The sequence below is a fragment of the Corvus kubaryi genome, unplaced genomic scaffold (assembly GCF_017639235.1).
Source record: "Corvus kubaryi isolate FWS band 111438036 unplaced genomic scaffold, C.kubaryi_AGA036_p1.0 37395, whole genome shotgun sequence".
NCBI classification, from domain to species: domain Eukaryota; kingdom Metazoa; phylum Chordata; class Aves; order Passeriformes; family Corvidae; genus Corvus; species Corvus kubaryi.
In genome coordinates, this window is record NW_024581134.1 from 7,423,269 (window position 1) to 7,451,045 (window position 27,777).

General features: G+C 59.0%; 2 protein-coding genes across 8 annotated transcripts; one reads left to right on the forward strand and one right to left on the reverse strand.

The window, feature by feature from the left end:
* On the forward strand, positions 1 to 4,611 carry LOC121670241 (G2/mitotic-specific cyclin-B3-like). Of its 3 annotated transcripts, none has more exons than XM_042040176.1 (12): positions 1 to 104; positions 675 to 793; positions 863 to 958; positions 1,120 to 1,238; positions 1,716 to 1,818; positions 2,136 to 2,237; positions 2,414 to 2,506; positions 2,764 to 2,901; positions 3,340 to 3,495; positions 3,780 to 3,929; positions 4,118 to 4,248; positions 4,399 to 4,611. In XM_042040176.1, exons 1-12 carry the CDS (start codon positions 101 to 103, stop codon positions 4,469 to 4,471), a joined length of 1,284 nt encoding a protein of 427 aa, XP_041896110.1. In that variant the 5' UTR covers positions 1 to 100; the 3' UTR covers positions 4,472 to 4,611. The 3 variants fall into 3 exon arrangements, with proteins under 3 accessions (XP_041896110.1, XP_041896111.1, XP_041896112.1); XM_042040177.1 differs by having other exon boundaries at positions 2,139 to 2,237; XM_042040178.1 differs by having other exon boundaries at positions 875 to 958.
* Positions 4,612 to 4,793: 182 nt separating this feature from the next.
* LOC121670107 (diacylglycerol kinase delta-like) lies at positions 4,794 to 25,831 on the reverse strand. 5 transcript variants are annotated; one of them, XM_042039880.1, is made up of 30 exons: positions 25,733 to 25,831; positions 24,526 to 24,770; positions 15,535 to 15,645; positions 15,340 to 15,420; positions 15,008 to 15,112; positions 14,667 to 14,799; positions 14,365 to 14,471; positions 13,819 to 13,944; positions 13,570 to 13,672; positions 11,913 to 12,075; positions 11,708 to 11,816; positions 11,388 to 11,527; positions 11,170 to 11,251; positions 10,590 to 10,681; positions 10,254 to 10,353; positions 9,766 to 10,006; positions 9,428 to 9,526; positions 9,217 to 9,316; positions 8,670 to 8,777; positions 8,114 to 8,207; positions 7,928 to 8,035; positions 7,651 to 7,764; positions 7,384 to 7,518; positions 7,134 to 7,300; positions 6,898 to 7,015; positions 6,728 to 6,814; positions 6,519 to 6,635; positions 6,320 to 6,431; positions 5,673 to 5,842; positions 4,794 to 5,251 (listed from the first exon to the last, which is right to left on the reverse strand). In XM_042039880.1, the coding sequence occupies exons 2-30, from the start codon at positions 24,721 to 24,723 to the stop codon at positions 5,177 to 5,179; spliced, it is 3,495 nt and encodes a 1,164-aa protein (XP_041895814.1). In that variant the 5' UTR covers positions 24,724 to 24,770; positions 25,733 to 25,831; the 3' UTR covers positions 4,794 to 5,176. The 5 variants fall into 5 exon arrangements, with proteins under 5 accessions (XP_041895814.1, XP_041895815.1, XP_041895813.1 ...); XM_042039881.1 differs by having other exon boundaries at positions 5,673 to 5,800; positions 8,114 to 8,210; XM_042039879.1 differs by having other exon boundaries at positions 8,114 to 8,210.
* Positions 25,832 to 27,777: the final 1,946 nt, after the last annotated feature.

Genomic DNA, 27,777 nt, shown 5'->3' on the forward strand with positions numbered 1-27,777 from the left:
GCACTCTGATTGGACGAGGCTCGGCCAGTGCTGGCCGGCCGCTACCGAACTGCTACTTTCAAAAGCGCCGGGGCCGGAGGCGCGGGGACAGCGGCCGGGCATGGGTGAGTGGGGAGGGGACATCCCGGGCGTGGGTGACTGGGGGGGACGACCTGGGGATGGGTGAGTGGGGTCTCCGGGGGCTGCGGGGGAGTGGGCAGCGCTGGGACCCCTAGGCGGTGGCAGGCGTGGGGACCCTGGAGGGTGCAAGGGAGTGGGCGCCTCCAAGACCCCCGGGTCCCCTAGGGAACTCCGGGGGGTGCAGGGGAGAGGGTAACTTTGGGACTCCCCACTTCTCCAGGGGACCCTGAGGGTTGTAGGGGAGTGGAGATCTCCAAGACCACGAGCTCTGCGAGGAAGTGCAAGCCCTTGCATCCTTCTCTGGGATGTAGGAATCTGGGAGTTGCCTGTCCCACCTCGCCCAGCAGAGTGCTTTTGGTGGCGGTCTTTGGGGTCCATGTCCCTTCCTCCCTGGACTCCTAGCCAGACTTGTCCCTTGCCTGGGCTTGTCTTGGGGCACTACCCTCCTGCCGTGCTCAGGGAAGGGGTCAGTCCCCCTGTTCCGCCCCAAGATGGGCGGGTGTCCCTGGAGGCAGGCCAGCAGCAGCCCCCATCACATCCTGCTTTGCCCCCAGCTTGCTCGCAGAGACCAAGGGAGAGGATGCCGTTGCCACGCAATGCCAAGATGCTGACTACCAAGCAGTCCCGAGCAGGCAAGGTAGGCCCTGCTACAGAGAATGTCGACCCCGAGAAGGTGAGCACCAAGCCAGGCGAGGGCTGTAGGGGCACTTCTGTGGGGCAGCTGACCACTATCTTCTAACAGCCTCTCTTGCAGGAGGAGAGCTGTCATGCCAAGAGGTCTTCGTCCTCACCCCAGGGTGGGCCCAAGAAGAGATCAGCATTTGGGGACATCACCAATGTGAGTGCTTCTGTGAGGGTGGGAGTTCTGGTGCCCACTGTGAGCCCCCCATGGTGGGGGGGCATGCCCCATGCCCATTAGGAAGAGGAGAGGTCTCCCTGCAGGGCATACCTTGTTTTCCACTGTGCAGCCCCTATATCCCCCTGTTCTGACCCAAACAGGCTCACAAGAACCAGGTGGTGGCAGGGAAAAAGGAGGCTGTGAAAGTTGCTCCACCCAAGGCACAGAAGGCACATAATGCCTTGGGGGTGGCCAAGAACAACGAGATCAACCTAAAAAAGTGAGTAGCTGGAGGCAGGGGTTTGCTGCAAACTTGTCCCATGGGGACAAGTAGTGGGGGTTCCCTTGGGTGATGGAGACCCTGCCAGATGCAGGGGAGAAATAGTATATCTACTACAAATGGCATCAGGTTGTGTCAGGGGAGGATTAGGTTGGATATTAGGCAAAACCTTCCCCAAAAGGGATGTCCAGCCCTGGCACAGGCTGCCCAGGACAGTTGTAGAGTTACCTTCCATGGAAGGATTTAAAAGTCATGTGGATGTGGCTCTTGGGGACATGGTTTAGTGGTGGGCATGGCAGTGCTGGGGGAACTGTTGTTCTCAATATCTTTAACGGTCTTTTCCAACCTTAGTGATTCTAAGAGTCTGTGGGTATATTTTAGGTGTGGTTTGGCCCCTTCCTGAAGCAGCAAGAGTCTCTGGAAGGCCCCTTTCAGCCAAGAAATTTGGCCAATGATTTATGCTCTTGTCCTTCCCAGGTCAATGAAGAAAACTCCCCCAACAGCTCCTGCAGACCCCAAAGTGAATCCTGTGCCAGAGAAGCTGGTGTCTGTGCAGGAACTGAAGCCTCCTGAGGAGAGGGTAGGGACCCTGGGCTGCAGCATTGCCCCAGGCCCATCACAGCACTGGTCTGTGGCTGCCACTGGTGGTACTGAGGCACCAGGCAGTGCTCTGGACCTTGGAGAGACTTTGGCCAGCGTGATGGAAAGCTGGGGAGGGGGGGTAAAGCACACCACCATCTTCCTTCAAGAATCCTCCCATGGGAAAGAGTGGGGCAGGGACTGCAGGGTGATGAGGGCAGGTAGGAAAAGGGGGGTGCAGAGGGGCAGCAGCCTTGCCCCAACAAGGTGACCAGCACCCACAGGGCCTCTCCCTTATTGCTGCCTCTTCCGTGCCAGCAGGTACCAGCAGTGGAGGACATTGACAAGGAGCAGCTGGGTGACCCCTATGCCAATGCAGAGTATGCCAAGGAGATCTTTGAGTACATGCGGGAAAGAGAGGTGCGTGATGCCTGTCCAGGGGGTGACAGTCCTGTCTGGGGAAGGAGTAACTGCAGGCAGGGCCACTGACTGCCCAGAGGCTCTGACCACCTGGCAGGGGCCTGCACGGGGTGGAAAGGCGCTTGTTCTGAGGGTGGGGATGTTTGCCCTGTCCCTGACAGCTGGCTCTTTGGCAGGAAAAATTCATGCTTCCTGACTACATGGAGAAGCAGACAGACATCAGTGGGGATATGCGTGCTATCCTTGTGGACTGGATGGTGGAGGTGCAGGTGAGAGGGCACAGCTTTCTGCAGAGCAGCCCCCATGCTGCCTTTGGCACGTGTGACCTCAGTGTGCTGGCAGAGGCTCCTGCAAGCATTCCCAGTGCACAGCTGATCCTCCCCCTGTGTGGGCTAGGGATGAGCCTATATCCCTCCCTCTGAGCCTGGCCTATGGGCACCCCTGGCCTCTGTGAGAGCTGGGTGGGGCTGGGCAGGCCTAACTTCTGTCTGACACTCTGTTATGACCCCCGCTCTCATTCTTGCAGGAGAACTTTGAGCTGAACCATGAGACACTGTACCTGGCTGTGAAGCTGGTGGACCACTACCTGGTGGAGGTGGTGAGCATGAGGGAGAAGCTGCAGCTCATTGGCTCCACTGCCATCCTCATTGCCTCCAAATTTGAGGTGACTCTTTGTGTGCTGTCCTGGGGTGCAGGGGCAGAGGGGCTGTGCCTCTCTTGCCCCTGTGGGGTTTTGGAGAAGGCCAGGCCACTGCTGAGAGCTGCTGAGATGGCATGTCTGTCATGTTCCTCCTTCCTGTCCCAAGGGCTGCAAATCCAGTCATGGTGGGCTGAATCCTGTCTCCTGGTGTCACTGGAGTACCACCTTTTCTCTGCTCTGCAGAGACCATCAGGATACCTTAGTTCACCTCATGCAGGCATGGAGTTAAAGCCAAGGGCTGGAGGAGTGCGGACATCACACAAGTCCCACAGGGTGGTGTTAACAGTCCTTGCTGAGTCTGGCAGCACATGAACACTTACAGGGCCTGTGGGATGGGTAGGATCTCCTGAGTGGGGCCAGGGTGAACCCCCACAGGGGTGCTGAGCAGTTGTGCCCCCGCAGGAGCGGTGTCCACCATGTGTGGATGACTTCCTCTATATCTGCGATGACGCCTACAAGCGGGAGGAGCTTATTGCTATGGAGATGAGCATCCTCAGCACCCTCAAGTTCGATATCAACATCCCCATCCCCTACCGCTTCCTGCGGCGCTTTGCCAAGGTGAGTGCATTTGGAGGGTGGGCTAGTGTCCAGGTGTCTCCAGGCACCCCTTCTGTTGGCTCCGTGGGATGGTGACTTGCATTGCTGGAGCTTCAGGCTCCCAGTTGGCAGCAAGGAAACTGTCCAGGTCTCCTCAAAAGGGTTGAGGGTGGTGGTTTGTGATAGGCTGGGTGTGTGGGATCTCTGTCTTGTGCCCCAGAGGCAGCATTCTAGATCCCAAAAAGGCTGGGAAGGGGAGCAGCATTGCTCAAAAGTCTGAGCCTTTCCCTGCCCATTGGCTGTAGTGTGCCCGTGCCACCATGGAGACACTGACACTGGCCCGCTTCCTCTGCGAGATGACCCTGCAGGAGTACGACTATGCCCGCGAGAGCCCCTCAAAGCTGGCTGCCAGCTGCCTGCTGCTGGCACTTACCATGAAAAACCTTGGGGGCTGGGTGAGTACCTGCCTAATTCCCTGTCCCTGCTGAGGCACCCTGGGAGGCATGGCAGTGGTGTGGGAGGCAATGGACCAGTGAGTGGGGTGATGCTCTAGGGCTATGATCAGATTTGGATGCTGGACAGGGAAGATGATGGCTGTCCTGTCATTGAGAGGACACAGCTTAGCCCCGCTGTCCCCTTGCAGACCCCTACACTGGAGTACTACAGTGGGTACAGTGCCCAGGACCTGCACCCCCTGGTGAAGAGGCTGAATTTCCTCCTCACATACCAGCCCCACGACAAGCTGAATGCTGTGCGCAGCAAGTACTCGCACAGGTGAGTGTCACGGGGCTCTGTCTCAGGCTTGTCCCCGCCACAAGGGGTGACACCACCAGCATGCACCCTGGGGTTCTGTAGGGATCTGGGAGCCCTGGAGGATGGGTGTCAGGGCTGTGGTTGAGCCCTAAGCCAACATGTTCCTTCCAGGGTCTTCTTTGAGGTTGCCAAAGTCACCCCCATGGACATGCTCAAGCTCGAGGAGGCACTCACTAGCTGCTAGCTCTACTCTGTAAATAAGCCTGTAAATAACGGGGCGCCCTCAAGCAGGGTGGTACCATGTACATAAATAATAGTAATTTTAACTGAGGAGGGGGGGGAAAAAAAGTCATGTGTAACTGTTAATAAAATGTGTTTGTCATATATGCTGGCACTGTAGACTGTGAGCCTCAGTACTGTACTTCCCCTCGCTGCAATGAGACAGAGGGTGAGAGCAAGGTGATGGGTTGCATGATGGGGAGCAGGAAGCTCAGGTGTGAAGACTGGAAAGGTATTGCCAATGCCCTCCCCCCCACCCTCACCTTCCCCTTAGTAATGACACTATGTGAGCAGCAGCAATGAGTATCTTCTCTCCAAATATTTACACAGCTTAAATACCCATGTGGGGAAGGGGAAACTTTGCTTTGGCTCCAGCTTGAGCACACAGAGGGTGGCCCCAGCTCCTATAGTGACCCTGACAGGGCTAGACCCGTGGTCAGACCATATCACCTATGGGGTTAGACCTCTGTTTCAGTGTCTACAGCCCCACAGGCTGGGGGAGAAGCAGTGGCTCCAGGGACACTGGGGACAGACAGATAAAGCAAGGCAAGCGGGGGGAGGGGGGGGGCTCCATACATATAGGGCAGAGACCTGTTCCCCTACCCAACCCCTGTTCCCTGGGGGCAGCACCCACCCAGTGCCTGGGCTGGGCTGCTGCCCTGCTGCCAGCCTAGGGCACGTTGCTGAGCTCCTTAATGGCCTGTAGGATCCTCTTCATGTGGCCCACTTTGGTAATCCCCAGGTCCTGCAGGAAAGAGAGAGGAGGTGATGCACTTGCAGGGGGCAGCCCTAGGCTCCTGCTAGTGGACAAGCCACAGGGTGGAGGATGAGGCTCAGCCCAGCTCCCCATGCTCTCCCTTGCTGGAGCATAGCACTTGCTTGAAGCCCTCTGTCCTTTTGCAAACACATCTCCATGCCTGAATGCAGGTGAGGATAGGGTTCTGTTGATACTGCTGTATGTGTATGGAGCTTTGCAAGCTGGAGGACCAAGGCCACCCCCCTCCCTTGCCTCCCAGCCCCTGTGCACAAGCTGCACAAGCTCAACCCTGCAGACCCAGGTATAGGGCCAACCTGCCACCAGGAGGGATAGGGAGAGGAGGGGAGGGATGGAGGACACTATGCTCCCTGGGGCTGGGGGTCCCTGAGGAGGCACAAGGGGGTTGTACCTTCAGGTCTCTCCTCTCCAGCAAAATCAACTCTGAGCCCTGGATGTCATGCCGGATGAAAATTTCTCTGTATTCCCCTAAACCGAGTGCTTCCAGCCAAGCTGCCACCTCCTCGGAGCCCCACTTGTCTGCTAGCAGGGAGGAAAAGCACAGTGGTGGACTGCTGGGGCCTGTGGAGGCAGTGGGATGCAGGCAGGGCAGGCAGCAGTGATGGCAGCCTGTGGTCAGCAGCCAGCATCCCCCTCCCACCCCTGGCTCCAGCAGGGCCAGAGGCCAAAGCCTGCTCAGGCTGTAGAGGTCTCTCCTCTCCTTGGCTTACTTATGCAATACCTGAGCTGCTTCCCCTCAACCAGACCCTCAGTCATGGAGAAGGGACTTACCCAAAAAGCTGAGCTGTACCACAGCCCCCTTCTCCCCCTTGCCAAGGAGTTATGGGGTTGGGGAGCTCTGCACGTCTGATATCAGAAAAAGTAAGCTGTAAGGGGCTCTTGGTGACAAAGGCAGCCAGGCGCTGCCCTGTTCCCCCTTCCTGAGGATCCTTCCCCAGCATGCCCAGGACAGGAGACTGAGGGATAGGTCAGCACAGGGGAGTCCTTTCTAGGACGGACTGCACCACCTGTTTCTCCCTGGCACACTGCTCACTTTACCTGGGAGTGCACTGTTTGTCTTCTGCTTCTGCAGCTTGTCCTTCTCCTTTCTGGGCTTGGGGATGTTGAGACGAAGCTTAAAGCTGCCCTTGTTGGCACTGCCGGCACCTTCCTGTGAAGAAACCAGGCTTGGTGGGGTGCTACAGCTCCCTGAGGCCAGACTGCGGGCTATGCCACACCCCAGTCCCTGTGCACCCACCTCCTCAGCAGGGTGGGCAATAGGGCCCAGCCAGTGGATGTCCAGCAGCCGCTGCAACTCCTGGCCCAGCACACTCAGGGGGCCGTGAAGTGCCTCCTCCTCCTGCGGCGAGTCCAGCTGTGGGGGACAGGGATCATACCCAACCCTGCTGCCAGCCCCAGACGTAGCAGCCCTGGGGGACTTTCGGTGCTCTCCAGCCCCCCACTCACCGCCTTCCCTTCCAGGAATGCCCTGGTCTCAGCCCACAGCTCCTTGATGCTCAGCACGACCTCCACAGCCACATTCCTGCTGAGAAACTGGGGTACAGAGGGGTACCTTGAGCGGCAGGGCCCCAGGGGACCTGGGTAAAGGCTGCCTTACACTTCCACCCCTAGCTCACCTCTGAGGTGCCAGCAGCTTTGTGGGAGAGGGCTTCACTCAGTGCCAGGGAGCTGGCATTGACTGCATGTGCCAGCTCCTGCTCCACGGCTTTGTGGGCCTTGGCTGCCTCATGGATCCTGCAGGTGCCAGGGGCTGGAGGTCAGGGCTCCCCTGGGCTGGGCAGGCACCTTTGCATGGCCACAGCACAGCTCTTCCTTCCCTGTGCCCACCACATTCCCCTTTTCGCAGTCTGACCTGGCAATGAGGGTCTCAGCGACCCGTGAGACCTGCTGCAAGAGGCTGCTCTCCTCCTCGGTCAGATACTCCATGGACTGCTGGGAGCTGAGCCGTGGCCGTGTGGCTGCTCGGTAGCTCTCCCCTCTTTGCTTGTCCTCCCAAGACTTGAGGGTGCTTTCAAATGCCTGCAGGGGACAGACATGGCCCCTCTGAGATGGTCACACCTCCCCATGTCCCAGCATGGTCCTGCTGAGCACCCCAAGCTCACCCGGTCCCTTGTCAGCATCTGAGCTCTGTTCTTGTGCTGGATTTTGATGATGCCGGGTGGCTGGATCCAGGCCTCTCCATCCACCTGCACTGGGACACCCTCGTCCCCCCGGATAGTGATCTTCACCATGCGGCACTGTGGGGCAGACAGCCCAGGGGTGGCATCAACGGCTGCCAGGCTGAGCACAGCTGCACTGCCTCAGGCTCCACTGCTGCCCCAAAAGCTTTCTGGCACCACTTGTAGTCCTGCAGGGTGCCTTGTCACTACCTGTGCGATGCGATGGTGCTGGAGGTTGATGACCCGTGACACGGCCATCTGGATGCTGCCAAAGACTGCCACCACCTCCAGCTTCTTGTCATCAAAGGATGGAGCCCCAAAGTTCTGTAGAGGACCACTACATATGAGACTTCCAAAATCAGTTCATTTTGGGACCCAGCTTTTCCCCCATGTGTGCCCAAGGCAGGGACTCCCCAGCCCTAGGGTTTCTTAGGACTGGGGAAAGGACGTCATGCCACCCAACTCATCACATGGTACTGGCACTCACATTGTCCTCCTTGGTGCCTCCCCAGAAGTTGATGCCGCCAGCATAGCTGGGGATGTTGAGGACAGCAATGCCCTGCAGGCTGGGCAGTGAGATGGGCACCCCGTCACACTGCAAGAGAGGGCTGAGCCTAGGGGGCTGCTGTACTACTGCCCCTCCCACCCTGTCCCTGTTCTCCCAGCCCTGTACCTCCAGCTGTACCCGCTGCTCCAGGTTCTTGTAGGTGCGCTGCAGGAGCTCCTTCGTGCCTAGCACCCCATACCACATCATGTTCTTGGTGCGGCTGCTGTGGGGCAAAGTGGAACAGATGAGGGGCTGTGGGCTCCCCACTGCCTGTCACAGGCTCCGCACCCTTCCCAGGGCACTGGGCTGAACAGTCCTGGACTGTTGGCCCCACCTTAGTTTCCCCAATTCCTGCTGCCTCCCAGGAAAGCCAAGGTGCAGCATGTTGCACCCACATTTCAACCCTTCCATGCCAGCATAGCAATGTCCCTCTATCCAGGTGCAGAGCAAGTAACTCTCACCAAGCCCTCATGTCTTCACCCTTCTGGGGTGTTTGCAGCCTGCCACCAAGGGGTGCTCATCCCAGTACTGGGTATAGGTACAAAATCTGCTGCAGGAAGGATCCCCAGCACAGTAGCACCAAGTCAGCCCCTTGGCATCTTAATGGTCCCTCCTGGGGCAGGCATTGGAGAGCCAGGGCTACATGTTTTTCCTGGGGGAAACCTGTGGGGTTCCAGCAAACCTGCACTTCTTGGGGTGCTCATCGCGTTTGTTGTTGAACTCCAGGGAGATCTTTGCATCCAGGCCGATGCCAAAGTAGTTATTCATGACACATTTCTCCAAGAAGTGGCTGAAAGCAGCAAACAGGGAAAGCAGGTTGAGTAGTAGCTGCACATCGGTGACTCTGGGTTGGCACTAGAGGATGGGGTGTAACACCCACTGGAGCAGAACAGCTGGCACTAGGAAGCCTGACCAAAGCTAGCAGGGATGGCTGCATTTCCCTCAGCTGCCATGGCAGGACACCCATGGCACAGCCAGGACCTGCCTGCACTGGGCAGGCGGGAGCCCCAAGCTCCAAGCATCAGCCAGAGATCCCACACAGGCAGGCTCCCCCAGCATGGGCACTGCTTGGTCAGGGAGGGCCCGGTACCAGGGATGCCACACTGGTGGGCAGGGGCTGCCACAGCAGCCTCCTCAAAGGGGCAGTGTGGCACCAGCTCTGCTCCTGCTCTGTGATGGGCAACAAGAGTGAGCCATGGTCTCCCGGGCAGGCAGAACACTTGACTCACAGGGTGCTGGGGTCTTCAGGGAATTGCAAGCTGCCAAAGGTGTCTGGCCGGTCCAGGATGATGGAGGAAGATGCAGAGGTCACCGTCACCCGCCGGGAGCCTGGCCAGGGTGGACAGAGAGGTAGCTGCCACGTGGGTCCTCACCTGGAGCCCATCCCATGACTCACGCCCATGCCCCCACAAAAAGCCATGTGCCCTGCTGGCATCTTACCGAGCTTCTCCTCCTCCTTGTTGAGCTCCTCCGAGCTGTCCTTGCTGGGGCCCACACTGCCCTGATAGGCTTGTGTCTGCTTGTTCTGCTCATCCACAGCTGGATCCAAAGAGGGGCATGACAGGGAGTCTGGGCAGCCCTGTGGCCCCTCCTCAGGTCAGCCCTGTGGGCTTGTGCCAGGAAGGACCCAGGCTGGGGCCACTGCTGCCATCCCAAGGAGCCCAGGGGAGAACAAAGGCACGGGTCCAGCACCAACCCACTGTGGCTTCACAGCCCCTGCCAGGCTGCTGTTGCAGCAGCAGCATCAGGGAAGCTGCCAGCTCCCACCACCCCCTCACCTTTCTCTGTCTGCTCAATGATTTGCCGCAGGGCTTTCTTCAGGCTGTTTGCCCGCAGCATGAGCTGCTCCTTGGATTTGAAGATGCGAGGCATGGGGCTGGGGTTGAAGCTGCCACCTTTCTCCTGGGCCTTGACATCAGCATGAGTGGCCTGTGCCATTTCTTCAGGGACCATGATGGCCTGAGCCTCCTCATTCAGCTCCCGCACCAGCGAGTCCAGCTTCTCATTCAGCATGGCGCACTGTGGGACACCTACCCCACTCAGCACCTGGCACAAGCTGCTGCCCCCCACCAGTGCTGGGCACTTCCCTGGACACTATGAGTGCCTGGATACTCCCAAGCACCTGGACACCCCATGCCTGGGCACCCCAAGCATGGCACACCCCAATACATGCACAGCAAGAGCATAGGCCCACGGAGCAGACCCTCCCCAGCTCAGGGGCTGTGCCACCAGCTTGACTCAGCCCTCCAGCTCCCCTGCAACACACCTTCTGTGCCATCAGCTCAGCCTCCTGCTTGTTCTCCGTTGCCCTCTTGTAAGCCCGCCCAACTTCGGTCACAAAGTCATTGACAGTGCCACAGAGGAACCTGCCAAGGGAAGTGGCTGGAGGTCAAGAGGGGCATGGCCAGCGAGGCACAGATGCCAGCCAGGGGGACTGCTGGGATAACACCCCCTGCTCCAGAGGGCCAGCACCAGGGTTATCTGCCAGGCACCAGCACAGTTGGCAGCTGACAGCCTGGTCGAGAGGGGTGCAGTGCCCCTGGGGACATGCCCCAGCCCAGCAAGAGGGCTCTGGCACTCCAATCGACAGCCCCCTCCTTACTTGGCAGAGGAGATCACCACTGAGTGCTTGTCCGACTCCAGGATCTTGGCCAGGTGGAAAGCAACAGAGTCAGCGTAATGGGAGATCTGGGCCTGGGGGGCACAGGTGGAGACAGTTGGAGCCCTGCCACCCTGCCACGTGCCCCACTCAGGCATGGAGCTTTGCCGAGCCAGCCTTGGACTGGGGATGACCAGCCCTTATTCAGCCCACTCCCCACTGCTGAGGGCAGCCATGCCCATACTGCTGGGTAGAGGGGAGGTCAGTCACAGCAGGAGGGAAACTGAGGCAAGGGGCTGAAGGGAAGCACACAGAAGAGTCCAAAACAGCTGGCCAGTGGCAGGCTAGCTCTACCTCACCTGCTGCCTGCTCCCAACTGCACATACCAGGCTGAGACCTGCCAGGCTCATTTCATTGCATGCAGCTGACTGCCAGCCCCTTTGTACCCCAATCCCCAGGGACCCCCAGCATGACCTCTTCCTGGGCCATCCCTCCCTGTGTGCCCCTGAATTGGCTAATAGCTTGAACAGCTCCTTTAGCCTGCCCTGCCCATCTCAAGCCCTCAAATGCCAACAGTTCCCACCTGGATGTTGGAGTCCCCATTTTCCTCCTCCTTCAGGGCTGAGGGGGACTGCTTGGGAGCCTCATAGGTCAGCACACTCCACCTGCCAAGGAGAAACCATGGCTGCTTGCCATCTTCTGGCCCCCTAGCCCAGGGACAGGCAAGGAACTGGGACAGGCTGCCCAGGAGATGCCAAGGTAGGGGGGAACAGAGAGGCATGTATTCTGTGCCCTGCTCACCGGTCCAGCATCTTGGTGGTGGCCCTTTCCAGCTTCTCCAGGATCTGCAGCAGCTGAGTGTCATCGTCACACAGGCTGCCCCAGCCCAGGACCCGTGCCAGGTCATTGCCAGTCCCCAGTGGCAGGACACCCAGCTGACACTGCAGGAGAGAGACAGTGGAGGACTCAAGCAGCCCCCAAAGGCACCTGTGACACCCCCAACCCTGCCATGCCCATTGTTCGGCAGCACCTAGGGCACACAGAGGGGTCCCAGCTGGGCTGGGTGCCAACGCTGGGGATGGTGTCACCCTGCATTAGCAATGCCAAGCACTCCCACTCACCTGTTTGTGGAGGCCAAGGGCATCGATCTCAGAGAGCACCCAACCCACGCTGCCATCCCCACCACAGACCAGGATTCTGAAGGTGGAGAACTTCTGGAAGAGGCGCAGCCTGGGTGGGGGGCAAGGAGAGAGGGACTGGGCACTGTGCCAAATGCCCACCGGGGTCCCACCAAGGCAATTCCAGGGTGCTCAGGCAGGTGCTTACCCCAGGTGTGGGCCCCCATTCATGAGGTCAAAGACTTGGGCTGGGTTGAGGAACTGCTTGAATTTGCGCAGAAACTTGACACCCTGGTTGTCCCCGCTCTTGGAGTTGACAAAGGCCAGGAGAGGACTGGAGCAGGTCGAGGGGCAGGTGGCTTTCCAGAAACCTGCAGTAAGCCCAAACACATCAGCCCCGGTTCTCACTCCCCACAGACACTTCAGGAGAGCAGAGTGTGGACACTCCATCTGTGCCAAGCCCAATCTGTGGGGTGCTGGGGCAGGAGGGCCAGCGATGGGGATGTCTGGGGGATAGTGAGGGGCAGAGGGAAGAGAAAGCACTGTGCTTTTAAAGAAATGAGACGGGGAAAGAAATGAGATGGGGAAAGAAATGTGCCCAAGGCAGAGAAGGATTGACAGCTGGCCCAGAGCCCGCACCCACCTCAGGCACATCTTGGCCATCCCAGTCCCCTGGCTGGTGTCTGCAGGCTCCTTCCCTTGGCAGACCCAGCAATGCTGCAGCAGGGACCGCATCAGCTGTCACCGCCACTGGCACCAGCCCCACAGCCATTGCCCTCAGAGCCCCATGGGCTGCAACCAGGAGCCCCAGCACCCCCACCACAGCAGGAGCATGGGGGAAACATCCCCACAGCCCACCCCCTCCTTGCCTGGCCACCACTCCATCTCCACTCCCAGCCCAGCCGAGCAGAGCAGATCAGTAACACAAAGCCCTGGGAGCTGCTGAGTCAGAGCGTGGGCTGCAGCGGAAAAGCTTGCTGCCAGCAGTACCCATATGATGGAGCAGGACAGCATGGCAGGACAAGGGGGGGACTAAGGCCTTGCTGAGCTGCTCCCAATTGGGTGGGCAACAGTCACAGCCACGGATGTCTGGGCTGCTGGAGAGGGAGAGGGCAGAGATGCTGCCAGGGATCAGCCACCAGCAGCCACGGCTCTGAAGCTGAGGAGCAGCTGCGTTACCCTGACAGCATCCCAATGAGTAACGAGAGGCAAATGAGCCACCGGCTGAGCTGAGTGGTGAAAAGCATTAAAGAACGAAGAAAGAAATATCCGGAGGAGAAGAACAGATTTTGCTCAGCGGAGGCCAGCTGGGCCCCTCAGGAGAAAGAGACAGCCGAGGGGGTCCCCCCACGCTCCACATGGCTTCTCACTGCAGTGTCCCATGCCAGGGCAAAGCTGTGCTCTGCACTACCAAAAAACAGCTGAGCTTCAGACACTGGGAAACAACCCAAGCAAGTGCTTCATCCTGCCTTGAGAGATGCTGAACCATTGAGGTGCAACAGAGGACAGTCCACCTCAGGGGTGTAGGGCTGGCACCGCTGATCCCAACACAGAGGGACTGTATCCTGAGCCACTGCAAGAGATGGCCTTGCAGGAGCAACTAAAGTCACATGCGAGCAAGAAGTGCCACCCCAAAGCCCATAGAATACCACCAAGCCCTGGAGCAGAGTGCAAGGCCACGAGCGGCCTTCAACCAAGGGAGGGGCATTGACTCTGGAGCCTACAGATGGTAGTGTTCCTGCTGCCCCACAAAACAGGCACAGTGCCACAAGTCAAAGCCTCCAGAGGAGCTCAGAGAGCTCAGAGCCGTATCCCAAACAGCGTGTCCCCTCTGCCAGACCAGCCCTGTGCTCTCCAAGACTCACCATCAGAATCGATGCTGTTCAAGGCAGTTGGCGGGATGATGGACACTTTGTACTGGCCCAGGGGGCACCTCTTGCCAAGGAGCTCCTTGCAGGCACTGTGAACCTGGAAACACAGGGACACCTGTATGAGCAAAGCTGGGGGACGCAGCACCAAAGTCCCCAGCATCAGCTTTCCCAGAGATGCACATAGGAGGGGCAGTGCTGACTGAGCTGGGAGAGGGGTGGGGACAGGAATGGATACATCCTTACGATGGCCTTGCACCAGAGACACCGCCAGTCCTGCAGCCTCCGGACACTGCCACAGGTCCGGTCACAGACAGCGCAGCGCGCGCTGACGGGCAAGTTCCCCTCCAGCCACTGATGGGGCATGGCCACCTGCAGAGAAGGGCAGCCACCAATGGCATCCTGCACACTTGAGGGACAGTGTCATAGGCCACCTCTTTCCCAGGCACCATGGAGGTGGTGCCACACAGCAGGGCAAGGCAGGTCAGGGACCCCTCCCATGTCCTCTCATCCCTGCCTGCCTGGCCCCTTGAAGCCATCAGCACACGAGGCAGGGCAGACGTCCCCAGAAAATGTCTGGAGGTGGCCCCACTTGGACAGCAAAAAGGGATCCTGATACAGGGTGTCAGAGGATGTGTCCCCAAGCTGTGTCCCTGCAGAGCCAAGCGCAGAGGCCACACAGTGCAGGGGACAGCTACGGTTTTTTCCTGCTACCTGATCTGGGCACAGTGAGGCCAGTTCTGCTGGTGGCTCTGTCCTGCCAGGATCCCTGACAGGGACTCCCCTGCTTACCCCATCCTCATCCTCGATGATTTCAATGCCGATGGAGGCCAGGGTTGTCCACTTGCAGTTGTTTGTGGCTCTGACGGCACAGCGCTTGTGTGCCTTGAACTTGCAGACTGCATGGAGGGGAGCAGTGAGGAGCAGGGAAGGTTCCCACAGCATGCATAGCCCTGGTCCCAAACCCTTCTGCATCTGGGGATGGCAGGCAGTGGGCATCACCCTGCACCACACCTGCTCTGGCCCAGCCTTGAGAAGCTGCCCTGCTCTGATCCCAGCCCCTGCCCACCTCCCAGCAGGACCCCAGTACTGACCTTCACAGGAGAGGCCATGGGAGGTGACCCCTGGAAGAGCTTCACGGCACACATTGCAGAAGGTGGGGCGGGCGTGGGAGCAGGCGTACCAGTTGTGCATGCCCGAGAAGTGCTCCATGTTGAACTGTGTGGCCTGGAGGCACAGCCCTGCCCCATCAGTGCCTGGGACCCTCAGCTGGCACTCCCTCCCTCCTGGCCCCTCAAGTCCCCGCAGCCCAACTCCTGTCCTCCTTGTGGGACTATGCCAAGGACAGCAGCTGTTGTCTGGCAGTCAAAGGCACCCAAACGGAAACATACTCCACATGGAAATATGGATCCACCCAGCCCCCTGCCCACATCACCTCATGGATCTCCCACTTCTGAACAGATTTCAGGGCAGTGATCCAGTCCTCCATCTCCTTCCGGTTCTCCGCACATAAGATGAGCTTCCGGAATGGCGTGATCACCTGCAACAGCCACCATCCCCACGTTCTCTCGCAATGCCACTGCCAGGCCAGCCAGAACCCGGCACAGACTCCAGCAATCTCTGGCACACCAGTGCCACTTTCAGCGGCAGGAGACCATGCTATGGGGTGCCCCACGGCTCTGGGGGGATGAGGGAGGTCTGCAGTGCCTCTCCACAAGGTGCTGAGATCTCTACAGGGTGCAGATGGTAGCCCCACACCTCCCTCACCGTGAAACTGTTGTTGATGTTCTTGGTGCTGGTCTCGGCCACACTGGCATCAGACAGGTCCACCTCATCAAAAATCAGGGACTGCGAGGGAGGAACCAGAGTCCCAGTCCACCAGGCAGGGATCTCTGTCCCCTCCTGGGCTGGCAGGCTCAGGTTCCCCCTGACTGAGCATGCTGGAAGCACCCCCCAGCCTACCTTGGCATCCTTAGCATAATAGAGAGTCCTGCCCCGCAGCTTGAAGTATCGTCTCTTCCACCTCTGGAAGGAGCTCGTCTGCTTCAGCAACAGCCCCTCCTTTACGCTCTTCTGCAGAGACCACAGTGTCCTGAGCTCCCATAGACCCCAGGATCACCAAAGCCACCATTTTCCCCTGTGATACCAGTCCCTGGGTCCCCAGGAGCAGATTGGACATTCTGGGGCTCACTCTCTGCTGCATATATCAGGGCAAATTATGTTCCCTGCCCACCATCGCCTGAGCACTGGGCACTCCCTGTGATACAGAAAGATGCTGCTGGGCATGGCAGGGCTGGAAGATGCAGGTCTCCAGCAGTGCAGAGCCTCCACTGCTGATGCTTCCTCTCCATCCCCAGGGCAGTGCCTGGAGATCCTCACCCTGCTGCAGCCTCCCTAGAAGCCAAGGGCAGAACTGGGGCCAGGAGAGCTTCCTTTGAGGGGACACCAGTGCCCCAGAGATACCAGGACTGCATCTTGGAAGTGGCATTACCTGGGCACTATGGCCCCAGCTGGTTTGGAGAGCAGACAGCCAGGGAGCAGCCAGCTCTGCCTGGCCCCCACAGTCCCTGGAGGGGACAACCTGGGGCTGAGAGTAACCCGCAGCAGGCAGAGCATCCCCTGCAGCACAGCACATCACTGCAACCTGGCTGCATGTCCTCTGCCCTCCCCGAAACACAGCACCTGCCAATATTTACCCTCCTCGCAGTGGTGTTTACAAGACTCAATTAATTAGTGTTTGAAACATGGCTATGAGCCTGAGTGGGGCAGCAGAGATGCTCTGGCACTGCCTCATCTTTGATTGTATCTTCTTTAAACACCACCGGCAGCCCCGTTCAGCTGCTGCTCTGCAATTAGCTGCCACAGTGGTTGTATCCAATCCAGGCACACGATGACAAGCCACATTTAACGGCAAATTAGCACTGGGCACGAGGGCACAGCGAGAGAACCATGGCCCTGCGGCTCTGCACTCCTGTGCCAACCCATGTGCTGCAAGAGGTGGCACCCAGGCACCTGCCAGCCTGCAAACACACCAGCCTCAGGTCTCAGTCTTAATCTACTGCCCCATGGCTCTGAACCAGATGGCCAAAGCACTAGGAACAGCAGGAGTCTTCAAAGTCACAAAGAAGCCAAAACCACACCCGGGGTGTGGCTCCCTGAGCCTCAACTCACCAAATGCCTAGCCCTCCCAAACCTCCCTGGGGCACCCATCATGTTGTTCCCTGCTCTCTTCCAGCTTAGAGTTTGAAGAGGGATGTTTTAAGCCTTTATCACACCCCAAGACTGGTGCAGAATTTGGCTGTGGTCAACCACCACGATGCCTACGAGTGTCCGTACAGGTTCAAACAGCCCAGTTGTCCCCAGTGCCAGCACTCCGGGACACACTGCATCCTTTCCCTGGCTTCTCAGCTGTGAGAGTGCAGAGGGGTCCTTCCAGCGGGGTCCAGCTGTGACCCCCAGATCCACACACAAACCATGCACCCTAGCAGTCCTTGTCCCACACCAGGCGGGGACAAGCCAGGGTCCTGCCATAACCAGGTGGGATCTGGCCCCAAACGGCACATCCACCACACCTGGCTGCACTCACCAGGCGCAGATGCTGTGTTTGCTGCAGTCATTGCTGTTTCTGCAAAGGACAGGCAGTGTGTGACAGCAAGGAGTGGCATGGGGAGCTGTGATGGGGGGAGCAGGAGAACAGGATGACAAGGAGAAGGAAGAAGAGGCGGGTCCATGATGGCGCCATGAGGGCTATCAGAGCAGGGGCTGGAGCCAGCTGGGCATGGGCACTCTGCCTGGCTCCAGGGCCACGTGGGTGGCAGGATACAGCAAGGACGGCTGCCCGGGAAGGTGGCACCCATCCTGCAAAGGAGGGTCAGAGCTGGAACATCCCCAGCAGCAGCTCCTGACAGACAGCAGCAAAAAGGCATCACCTAGCCCCAAGATGTCACAGTCCTGGCCATTCCAGGGACAGGATGCAGCTGCCCTGAAAGGCAGAGTCCCCCACCTTCACCACAGTACCCATCAGAATTTTACAACACTTCCAGTACCATGGCTGGGGGGAGTGTGCCTCAGTTTTCCACCAGTGGAGACTAATCCCTAGCATCCAAACATGGGGTGGCAAAATTGGTGCAGAGAAGCTCAGGAGACACCTCTCCCCACGTGCACCCTTGAGGTCTGCTTTGGGCATCAAAGCCCAAGCCCTCTGCGTCGCCATGTGCAGCATCTTGCTGCACAACTCCTCATGTCAGCAGCTGCCCATCCAGGCTCCATCATCCCTGGTGTTTGATGCCATGTGGTACAGGCTCCATTGGTGCCAGCGTGTTTTCCTCCTCCCTGGGAAAAATAAGGCAGGTGCCCTCTCCAAAATGAGCCCTGGAGCCCAGCTGTCCCATGCTGCCTGCGGAGGCACACAAGTCTGGGGTGCCAGAGGGCTGTTTTGGGATCTCACTGCGGCGAGCCACCCGCCTGCCTCATTTTTTGACCATGGGTCTCAGCCAGGAGCACCTGCTCCACCTGCTGGGGCAGGGAGCAGCTCCCAAATGGCTCCGTGGTTTTGGACCCCCTGCCTTTGGAATGAAGAACAGAAGGAGACCTGAGAGGCACCTGATAACCAAGGCCAGCAGCAGGCCCAGCCACACAGTGGGAAGCCACACTGCAGCAGCATTGCTGAGTGAGCCCAGTGTTTTCCCTTTGCAAACAGGAAAGGGGTGGGGATGGCAAGGGCAGACAGGCCATGCCAGGATGGCATCACCCCTGCTGTGCTGGCTCCCCGAAGCCCTGTCCAGGGCCCCAGGGTCACCACAATAATATAGTCCCCTATATAGTAAGTGGCAATTAGGTACCCTAGAGCTCAAAAGAGCTGGAGCTGAGCACCTGCAGGGACTGCCTCTTCTTCCTGGAGAGTTTCGGGGACAGTGGCAGCCCCTGGCCACTGGGCTGGGAACTCTGCACTGGTCACTGCACAGCTGTAAGCACAGTGTGCCACCCACACCCCAAAACAAACCCAAGCCCCTCCACTCACCCCAACCACAGCTTTTCTGTCTGGAGAGCCCCAGGAAGCACTGCAGGGAGCCTCAGCAAAGCCAGTGCTGGCCCCATCTCAGCAACCAAGGTGGTACACCCAGAGCCACATACAACCTGACCAGCAATCAGCCAGAGGCCAACTCCCCTGTGGGGCTCTGTCCCAGCACTCCACTGCCCCCTCCTAAGGTCCTTCCCTGCTCTCTCCAGCCCAGGAGACTCAGTACCAGCACTGAGGGGATCCTGGAGGCACAGGGCAGGAGGGCAAAGGCAAGAATGGAACCATACAGCATCTGCAGACATACTACCACCTCCAGCTCAGATGCAACTGAAGTGGCAGTGGCAGCAGAGCCTCAGAGGGGACACAGCTAAAAATGGCCCTGGGAGGATGGCCAGACATGTGGCCTGCCAGGACTGGGCTGGTTCCCAGAGGCCATCATGCCACAGGCTGGCTGTGTGCTTGGCACAAGCAGGGGGGCTTGAAGTGCAGCCCAGGGGAGCTCAACACCCTCCAGCAGGGATTCTTCCAGATCAGGCTACAACCCAAAATGCCAGCCCTTCCTTCAGCCCTAAAGCAGAGCCCCAGGATGCTGCTTTGTTCTGTCACCCCACTCTCCCAGCTCTGCCACTGCCATTCCTGAGAAGAGCCCATTGTGCAGCCAGGTCTGACCACAGCTGGGGCAGGAGGGTTCTCCTGCTGGGATCAGCTTGGACAGCAAAGGAGCACCTGGAGAAGAGCCAGGAGGGTTGGTACACAGGAATGCCGGCACATATGGCTGGTGAGCACCACACTGTCTGCCCACAGAGCTGGCCACCCTACACCACTCCTGAAGGGATATACTTGTCCCTGTGACCACACAATGCCTCACCCGGTAGGAGGAGAAGAGAAAGAGGATAACCTGTCAACACACCAACCTGCATTGCACCAGCATCATTCCAGGCAGCCACCCTCCTGCTCCAAATGCAGCAGCCCACTCAGCACAAGCCGGGGTCCAGTTGTATCAGAGCTCATCCCCCAGCTGAGACAGCAGGCACCAGGACAGCAGAGGAAAGCTGGCAGCCCTCAAACAGCCCAGTTGCAGGGCCTCCACCAGCTGCTAGGCACCCCGTAGGCTGGAGTCAGTTGGAAACCTTATCAGGCTTTGCGACACAGCAGAGCTCTTCCGGGACTGGGCAGTCAGGGGGCTCGGTGCCTGATGGGTGTTATAGCCGCACAGGCTCAGCTGCTCCCAGGGGATGGACCTTTCTGCCATTGCAGGACCAACAACAATATCCCTTCCCTGTGCTGGGTAGATGCTTGAAAGGAGATTCCAGCACCAGTCCTGACAAGCCATCACATGGTGCTCACAAGGTCATTGAAAGGGGACAGAGAATTAACAGCAGGAGAGGAATGAGGAAAGGAGCCCCCAGAAGAAAGGCAACCCCCCCTACACCTCATCATCCAGCAGCTGCTTTTTAGAAATGAGGTCATGCTTCCCTATCTACAGCCGCATCGGTCCCCAAGCATCCTGCTGGCAGGCATCCTACATCAGCCCGACCCGTGCTGGTTCCCCCCTGCCCCTTGTGCCCTCCCACTCTGCCCAGCAGGGGTGGGCAAGAGCTGATGGGCAAGAGCGACATTCTCATAATGGAGAAAGTGAGCGGGGAGAGGGCACAGTGCTTGAGAAACATCACAAACATCCGGCTAGTGACTCTGGGGCTATCTTCACGCCCCAGGCACCAGCTTGGCAAGTCCTGATTAATGAGAGCAAGCCCAGCCTCTTTGGTCTCAGACAGTGTTTTCTTGTGTTGAGGTGCAATTTCCTATTTTATCATCTCTGTCCACTGGCAGACATCACCAGAAGAGCCTGGTTCCCTCTTTGCTGCACCCTCCCTTTCAAAAACTGGGGACTCCTTGGTTACAGACTCTTCTCAAGGCTGAACAGTCCCAGCTCTCCCAGGCTCTCTCTGTATGAGAGATGATCCAGTGTCCCAGTAGTGTCAAGTCTGGAGGATTCATTGCCCAGGACCCATGGTCCACCCTCCTGCTGCAGGAGAAAGGTTTCCAAGCCTGGCCCCAGCAGCTCTACCTGGCTTTCTTCATCTTTTGGCCAGGATGTAGCCCTCAGTGGGCAGCCTTGCCCACAGCCTGGCTCTACAGCACTGTCTCACTAGGCTCCCTACAGCTGCCCAACACCCCAGTATGCACAGGTACAGCTTGCTCCATTCCTGGGGCACCCTGAGCCTGCAGGATGCTCAATGCCTGCAGCAAGGACAAGGAGCCCTCATTCCCCAGGGTGCCAATAACCCCACTGACCCCCCTGAGCCCCATGGGAGGATTCTGGTGGGTCACTCAGCCCCACCAAGCAGCTGTGATGCATCTCAAGATCAGGAATTCAGGAACACGATCCCCCTTTCCAAACAGCAGACAAGCCATGGTGGCCCCTGCCCACCATGGCCATGCACATTGTGCCCACGCCACGGGCAGCCCTGGATCCCTGGCATGCACCCCACTGTGGCCCCCTTGATGCCTCCACCTCCCAGCTCTGGTGCAATTACCCCAGGACCTGTCACTCGCTGAACCAAACAGTGCTGCTGGATCACTCTCTGCCTCCACTCAGCTGCTGGGAGAGCCTGTGCTGATGCAGTGCCGGGAAATGAACGCCCCAGCCACATGGGCAGGATATGACCCACCACCCCCAGCAACTCAAATGTGTTGGTGCACCCCAGAACCAGTGCCCCCTCTCTCCCCTTCACCTTCTCTCCAGGCCCAGCCCTAAAGGGACCAGTGCCGGGAAGCAGCATCACATACCCCTCCCATGCTGCCCTTGCACACCTAAAAGCTGGTACAGGCAACTGGCAGCCCCCAGCTGCATTGAGGAGGAGGAGGAGGGGCATCAACAAGACCCCATCCATCCTGTAGCCTTTCAGTCCAGCAGGGGCACCTGCATCTGGCAGCTGTTTTTGTCACTGAGCACAATGACCTCGCCGCCTCCACGCCAATGCTGGCACAAAGCACCCCTCAGGGTGTCCACAGTTCCAGCCTGGAAAAAGCCGAGCTGGGGGTGTGGAGTGGGGGGACATGATTGATGTGGAGGCTTGAGGAGGGGATGGGGGCATGGGCATTCGGAGCACAGAAGCACTGGGACTAGGGAGCAACAATCAGAAGGATTCAGCAAAATGATCCTCACCTACTCCTGTCCCAGGGGCTGGACAACAGCCTGGCATGAGAGAAGCTGCCTGCTTCTATCACCAGAGACCAGGGTCTCCCCAGTCAGTGTGGATGGGCAGTGGGGTGGGACCTTTCCCAGCCCCTCAAAATGGCAGGCTCCGATAGACCCTTTCCAGCACCCCACCCACCACATATGACCCAAAATAGGACCATGTGCCCTGACCCCCCCACCACCGGTTGTTTCAGGACCTGCCACTCTGGCACTGAACTCTCCCTTATTAACTGTGTTCATTAGGTACCTGTCCCTGGGGTGCAGGCAATGGTTCCCTCCCCCTACCCCAGCCCCACCTGGGTGACAGGGGTATCAAGATCGCTCAGGAAGGTGCGTACCACGGCACACACTCTGTGGCTGTAGCTTGGAGTGACAGGCAGCACATCCGCCACGGCAGGGCTGTGAGCCAGGGACAGCCCAACCTGGGTGGCAGCAGCAATCTCATCCAAAAATCCTCATCTCCATAGGGAAGGAAGGAGTCCACCCAACAAGGAGCCAGGCTGGCAAGTGTGGTCCTGCCCATCTGGACCAGGGCAAAGGCATCCTCAGGAAAAACACTGAACTCCAACACTGAGGTGAAAACACTGAGGCGGCGGGGGAGGCATACACAGCTCACTCTCAGGCCCCTCCAGCTCTCACCCTCTCCCCCAGCTCCATGGGCTGTTAACCGAGACATGTCATTTCCGCCTGCCCATCCATCACGCCACCTGCCTCCTCTGGCACACTGCACAGCATCACCTCCTGCATGGCTAATTGCTGATGCCAGGCAGGATGTGGGCAGCGGCCATGGCAGGCAGGGAAACAGCCTTTCCCCACGTGCAGCCTGTCAGCAGAGAGGCCAGAACCTGCTGGTGGTATGGGGGGGGCTTTGGCATCTGGGCTGGGGCTCAGAGCATGCTCGTGTTCCTGTGCTGCTGCTGTAGGACATGGGCATAGCCCAGCCATCTGCCCCTTCCTCTCAGATTTCCTGGCATTGATGGCTCCCTGTGATGTCCATGTGCCCCACAGCATGGCAAGTGCTGCATGGCAAACTCCAGTGGCTACTGCTGCCCTTCTGGAAGGGTGCCGAGGGCTCACACACAGAACTAAGCATCCCCATGACCCTGCTCACTGGCCTGGCTTCCCACCATGCCTCCCCTCCAATATCTTGCACTCAGCATAGCCCTCTACACCCACCTGGCAGCCAGCCTGGAGAGGGAAGAGTTGGTGCCAGCCTGCTTCAAAGAAGGGGAAATTGAGGCATGTTCCTTGATCAGCCAGAGGGACTCAGTAAGAGTCCCCTCAAAACCCCATGCTCCAGAAATCTCTTCTGCCAAGTGGGAAAATTACACAGTACCAGGTTGGGAGCATGCAATTTCCATACCCCTGAGCAGGCATCCTCTGGCCCACGTCATGCCAGTGCACCAGTCTTGGCACAACAGCCACGCCAGGGCCAGTGGAAGGGGAGCCTGCCCCAGCCCCAAGCATCCCCAGAGCTGCCACCAGACCCAGTACACCGCCCCATTCCCCTTCCTTCATGCCCTCAGCACCCAACACCAGAGTCCGGTGATACTCCCCTGCCCCACAACTGCATTCCCATGCTGTGTTTTCAGAGCTCTCCCCTCTCCCTGGAGCAGCACAGCCACCAAATCCACACCAAGGGTTGGCTGGCACTGGAAGCTGGATGCAGGGGGATTTCTAGCAGCCCCCGTGTGCTACCCAAGACTGCAGGGACTGCCTTGACTCACTCTGCCACCTCCTTCCTGCAGCTGAAAGGTGGATGCAAAGGGACCACTCGCCCAGCATGTCATCCAGAGCATCCTCCCAGCGCTGTGTCTGCATCCTCCCTCCCCAAAATGTCTCCCCCAAACCTCCTTCTCTCCCTGCTTCCCACCTGGTCATTTGGCTCAGGTTATTTCTCCCTGTATTGCATTTCACTGTCCCAACCTGGGACACCTCTGACCACACACTCCTGTTTGGCTAAAGGCACCACACCCCATATTTTGTAGGTACTATCAAAATAGCTTCTTCTGAGCAAATTGTCACACACACACACACACACACACACCCACCCCCACACACACACCAGCTGCTCTCATGCTAGTGGCCAAGAAGTATGAGTGTCACGTCTGACCTCAAAGGTGTTCCCATCCATCCAGCAAACCACCACTGAGGACTGGATCTGTGGGAATGGGGCCCGCAGGGGAGCTGGCACAGCCAAATGTATCTGGGCCACTAGGAAAGATGCAGGTTCCATTTTGCCACCCACCAAGCTCTGCACACGCAGTGCCTGCAGCAGGGTGTGGGATCCCAGGAGCCTACAGAACTGACATGACCCTAAATCTCAGCTCCAGAGCATCCATGGGGCAGAACCTCCCAAAAAGAGTCCTCTTCTTCCAGGAACAGGTAAGGGTAACCCAGGGGATACAAACGCAGCACGAAGGCAATGTGGTGGAGGCTGTCCGGCTATGGGAGAGACCCTGTTCCTGAATGGTGGGATAAAATCCATGCTTCACAGCCCCACAGGACCAATGCTGACACTACCACTGTGGGGTTTGCATGTTTCTGTGTGCCCTCCCACAGGGCAAAGGGGGCCAGAACCCTCCCAGCTCTGTCTGGGTCAAGTCTGTCAGCAGCAAGAACCTGGTACTGATTTACACCCTGGAGAAGGTGAACTCACTCCCCTGCCCCATTCTCAGCAGTGACCCTACACCCAGTCAGCCCCTCACCCCCAGCATCCCACACCTCTGACCTTGCTTCTCATCTGCCCCGACGTGGAAACCTTCCGGATGAGCTTGTGGGAACTGTCCTCCTGCTCGCCCTCGCTGTCGGATGACTCCTCACCACCCACCTCGGGTGAGATGGGTGCCAGCTTGTCCGAGTCCAGGGACGACACTGATTCCCGGGTCTTCCTCAAGAACAGGTCCCCAGGCACCAGCTTCTCAGCCATCTTCCCACCTGGCTTGGCTCAGAGCTCTGCAGCCTCCTGTGACAACCCTGAGAGGACAGGGATACATAGGAGTGGAAGAAGAGCCCTGAAGGGGGATGCATGGCCCCTCATCCTCTAGGGCTCCGACAGCTGGGAGGTGCAATCCTGGAAATCAAGGGAGATGGCGCTTCCTCGCCCAGGAATGACACTCAGGGTGGCATCCTTGCAGGCAAAGTTTTTCCTCCTTGCCTTTTTTCAGTGTCTCAACTATTCCTCAGCCTACCTGGCATCCCAACGTTGTCCCTGGCTTGGGCGCAGGAGACTGTGGCTGCCCCATGCTCGGGCATTGGTACATTGGTGCACAGAGGGGTGGAACCGCTTCCCGCAGCTTGTGCTAGTTTCCCTTGTTGCCCACCCCCGAGGTGCTGGGCTGCCCTGCGTGGCCGGGGACAGCGCAGGGATCCCCATGAAAAGCAGCAGCTGGACCCCGCCACCCGTCTGGCTCCGGCAACTGGGGAGGGATGGGTGCACCTCCCGCGCCCGTGGGTCGCCAGCCCCGAGCAGGTGACTGCGGGTGGGCTGGGATGGAGGGGGCAGCGCGAGGTTCCCGCATGCGGGGAAAGCCATCTCCCCACGGCATCCCTGCCGGCCCCGAGGGCTGCGGAGGAACTGGGGGGGCACCTACCTGGACGAGCGAGCCTGGACGGCTGCAGGGCTGCCGTGCCCGGGCCGGGGGTGGCGGGGGACACCCCACGGCGCCGTGCCGGGCCCCACGCACCTACCGCGGGCGGGCTCCGCCGCGCCCTCCCCCTTCCCCGCGGCTGCCGGCAACCGCGGTGCCGTCTCTCCGCGCAGCAACAAGCGTTGCGGAGAGGGTAGACGAGGAGAGTGAGGGCAGCGTGCTGACCCTCCCCCTCCCTAGGTGCATTGCCTCCTCCAGCCTCAGGGCTGCCGGGTGCCGGATCCCCGCCGAGCATCCCGCAGCACGCCCAGGCGGCGGAAGGCGGAGCGCCCCCCGCCCCGCACACACCTTGCACGACCCGAGCCGCCGCTGCCGCTGGTGCAAGGTCGCTCTTTCTCCAGCCCCGGCCCGCCGTCCGCAGCCCCCCCGGCCCCGCCGGGACGTGCCTCCGCAACGGCCCCGGCCCTGCCCCTGCCGCAAGCCCCGGCCTGCTCGGCGCGGCGGGCGCTGCGGCGCGGGCGGCCCACGCACGGCCCCGAGCATGCGGGCACAGCGGGCACCCGCGCGCCGCCGCGCGCATCCGTGTGCGGCACCCGCGCGGGCACGGGAGAGCACGTGCACACACGTGTGCACTGCCCGCCCACGCGGGCACGGCGGGCACACCCGGCGTGGGTGTGCTCACGCACCACCACCGAGCACATACGTGTACGCACTCCCGCACTCACCCAGGCACGCACAGCCCCGGCGTGGGCACGCACACACACACCGCCGCCATGCACATACGTGTGCACACGCTCACACATGCACGGGCAGGCACGGCTCAGGCATGGGAGTTCACGTGCACTGCCACCGTGCACAAACGGATGCTCCACTCACATGGGCCCATGCATGGGCATGGGAGAGCACATGCACCACTGCAGTGCACCTGTGTGTGCACCACCCACGTGGGCAGGGCCAGCACATGCACAGGCATCACAGCCACACACGTGTGTACACCATCCACACAGGCATATGCACAAGTGGGCACATGCACGGTTTCCGTGTTGATATGTGTTGTCACAGACCACATGCACAAGCCTGCACACCCCACGCATGGGATGCACCATGTGCATCCACATAGATGCATTGTGGGCATGGGTGAGCACATACACTGCCACTGTGCACATATTTGTGCATTCCCCACATGGACAAAGGCAGGCACATAGCTGGCATGGATGAGCATTCACACTGTGGCCTTACACATTTTTGTGCACACTCCAGGCACAGGTGAGCATGTGCACCTTTGCCATGCAACCATATGGGCATATGGTGACACATGGAGGCACAGCCAAGCACGTGATGGCTCCACACACTTACTTGTACACACACTTCCACGTGCACACAAACATGTACTGGCAGCCCAGAAAGCCACCCATGTCCTGAATGCATCCCCAGCAGGGTGGGCAGCAGGATGAGGGAGGGAGCTTCTCCCCATTTGCTCTGCTCTGCTCTGGTGAGATGCCCAGGAGTGCCACTTCCAGTTCTGGGGTCTCCAGCGCAAGAAGGATATAGAGCTGTTGGAGCAGGTCAAGAGGAGACCACAGAGATGCTCTGAGGGTCTACCGTGGAGACAGGCTATGAGATGTGGGGTTGTTCAGCCTGGAGAAAAGAAGGCTCCGGGGAGACCTTAAAGTAGCATTTCAATATATCAAGGGGGCTCCAAAAGGAGAGTTTTTCACAGGGCATGTCAAGACAGGACAAGGGGCAACAGTTTTAAAGTGACCTGTGGTGTGTTTGGGTTAGACAGAAAGAGGAAATCCTTTTTCATGGGGGTGGTGAGGCACTGGCACAGGTTGCCCAGAGAAGCTGTGGCTGGCCTGTCTCTGGAAGTGTTCAGTGCCAGGCTGGATAGGGCTTGGAGCAACCTGTCATCCCTGGAAGATACCACTGCCCTTGGCAGGAGGAGTTGGACAGAATGTCCTTCCAAGACCCCTCCAAGCCCAAACCCTTCTGTGATTCTGTGGCGTGCATGCATGCAGATACCCCCACAGAGGTGTGACTGCATAGAACATGCTCCAGAGTGTGTGTTGGAGCACACACACATGCATGCACACATGGGGATGTGCCGCCAAACAGTCCATGTCTAGGGAGAGAGGATCTGGCTTCACTTTCCACTCCACAGTGTCCCATGGGCCCCTGTGCTCATCTCTCACCCACTGCTGCTCTGGGCTCTCCATGCTGGCAGAGCCCCATATCCCCCCCTTCCTGCTGGGCCATGCTGTCCCAGCCCGGGGACAGGGAGGGCTCTCTTGTCCCTTCCCAACGCATGGCCTTGCCTTTTGGGCTGTAATGGACTGTGGGAGTGAGGGGGACCTACTATGGGGTTTGGACTTTTGTGCTCCAGGATTCCCCAT

Coding starts and splice junctions, on each gene's coding strand:
- LOC121670107 (XM_042039879.1), bottom strand. CDS start 24,723: ATGGCTGAGAAGCTGGTGCCTGGGGACCTGTTCTTGAGGAAGACCCGG. Junction 10,007..10,253: donor CTGAGCTGATGGCACAGAAG/GTGTGTTGCAGG, acceptor GGTGTCCCACAG/TGCGCCATGCTGAATGAGAA. Junction 7,016..7,133: donor GCTGAGACCCTCATTGCCAG/GTCAGACTGCGA, acceptor TGGCACCTGCAG/GATCCATGAGGCAGCCAAGG.
- LOC121670241 (XM_042040176.1), top strand. Junction 794..862: donor AGAATGTCGACCCCGAGAAG/GTGAGCACCAAG, acceptor ATCTTCTAACAG/CCTCTCTTGCAGGAGGAGAG. Junction 1,819..2,135: donor TGAAGCCTCCTGAGGAGAGG/GTAGGGACCCTG, acceptor CTTCCGTGCCAG/CAGGTACCAGCAGTGGAGGA.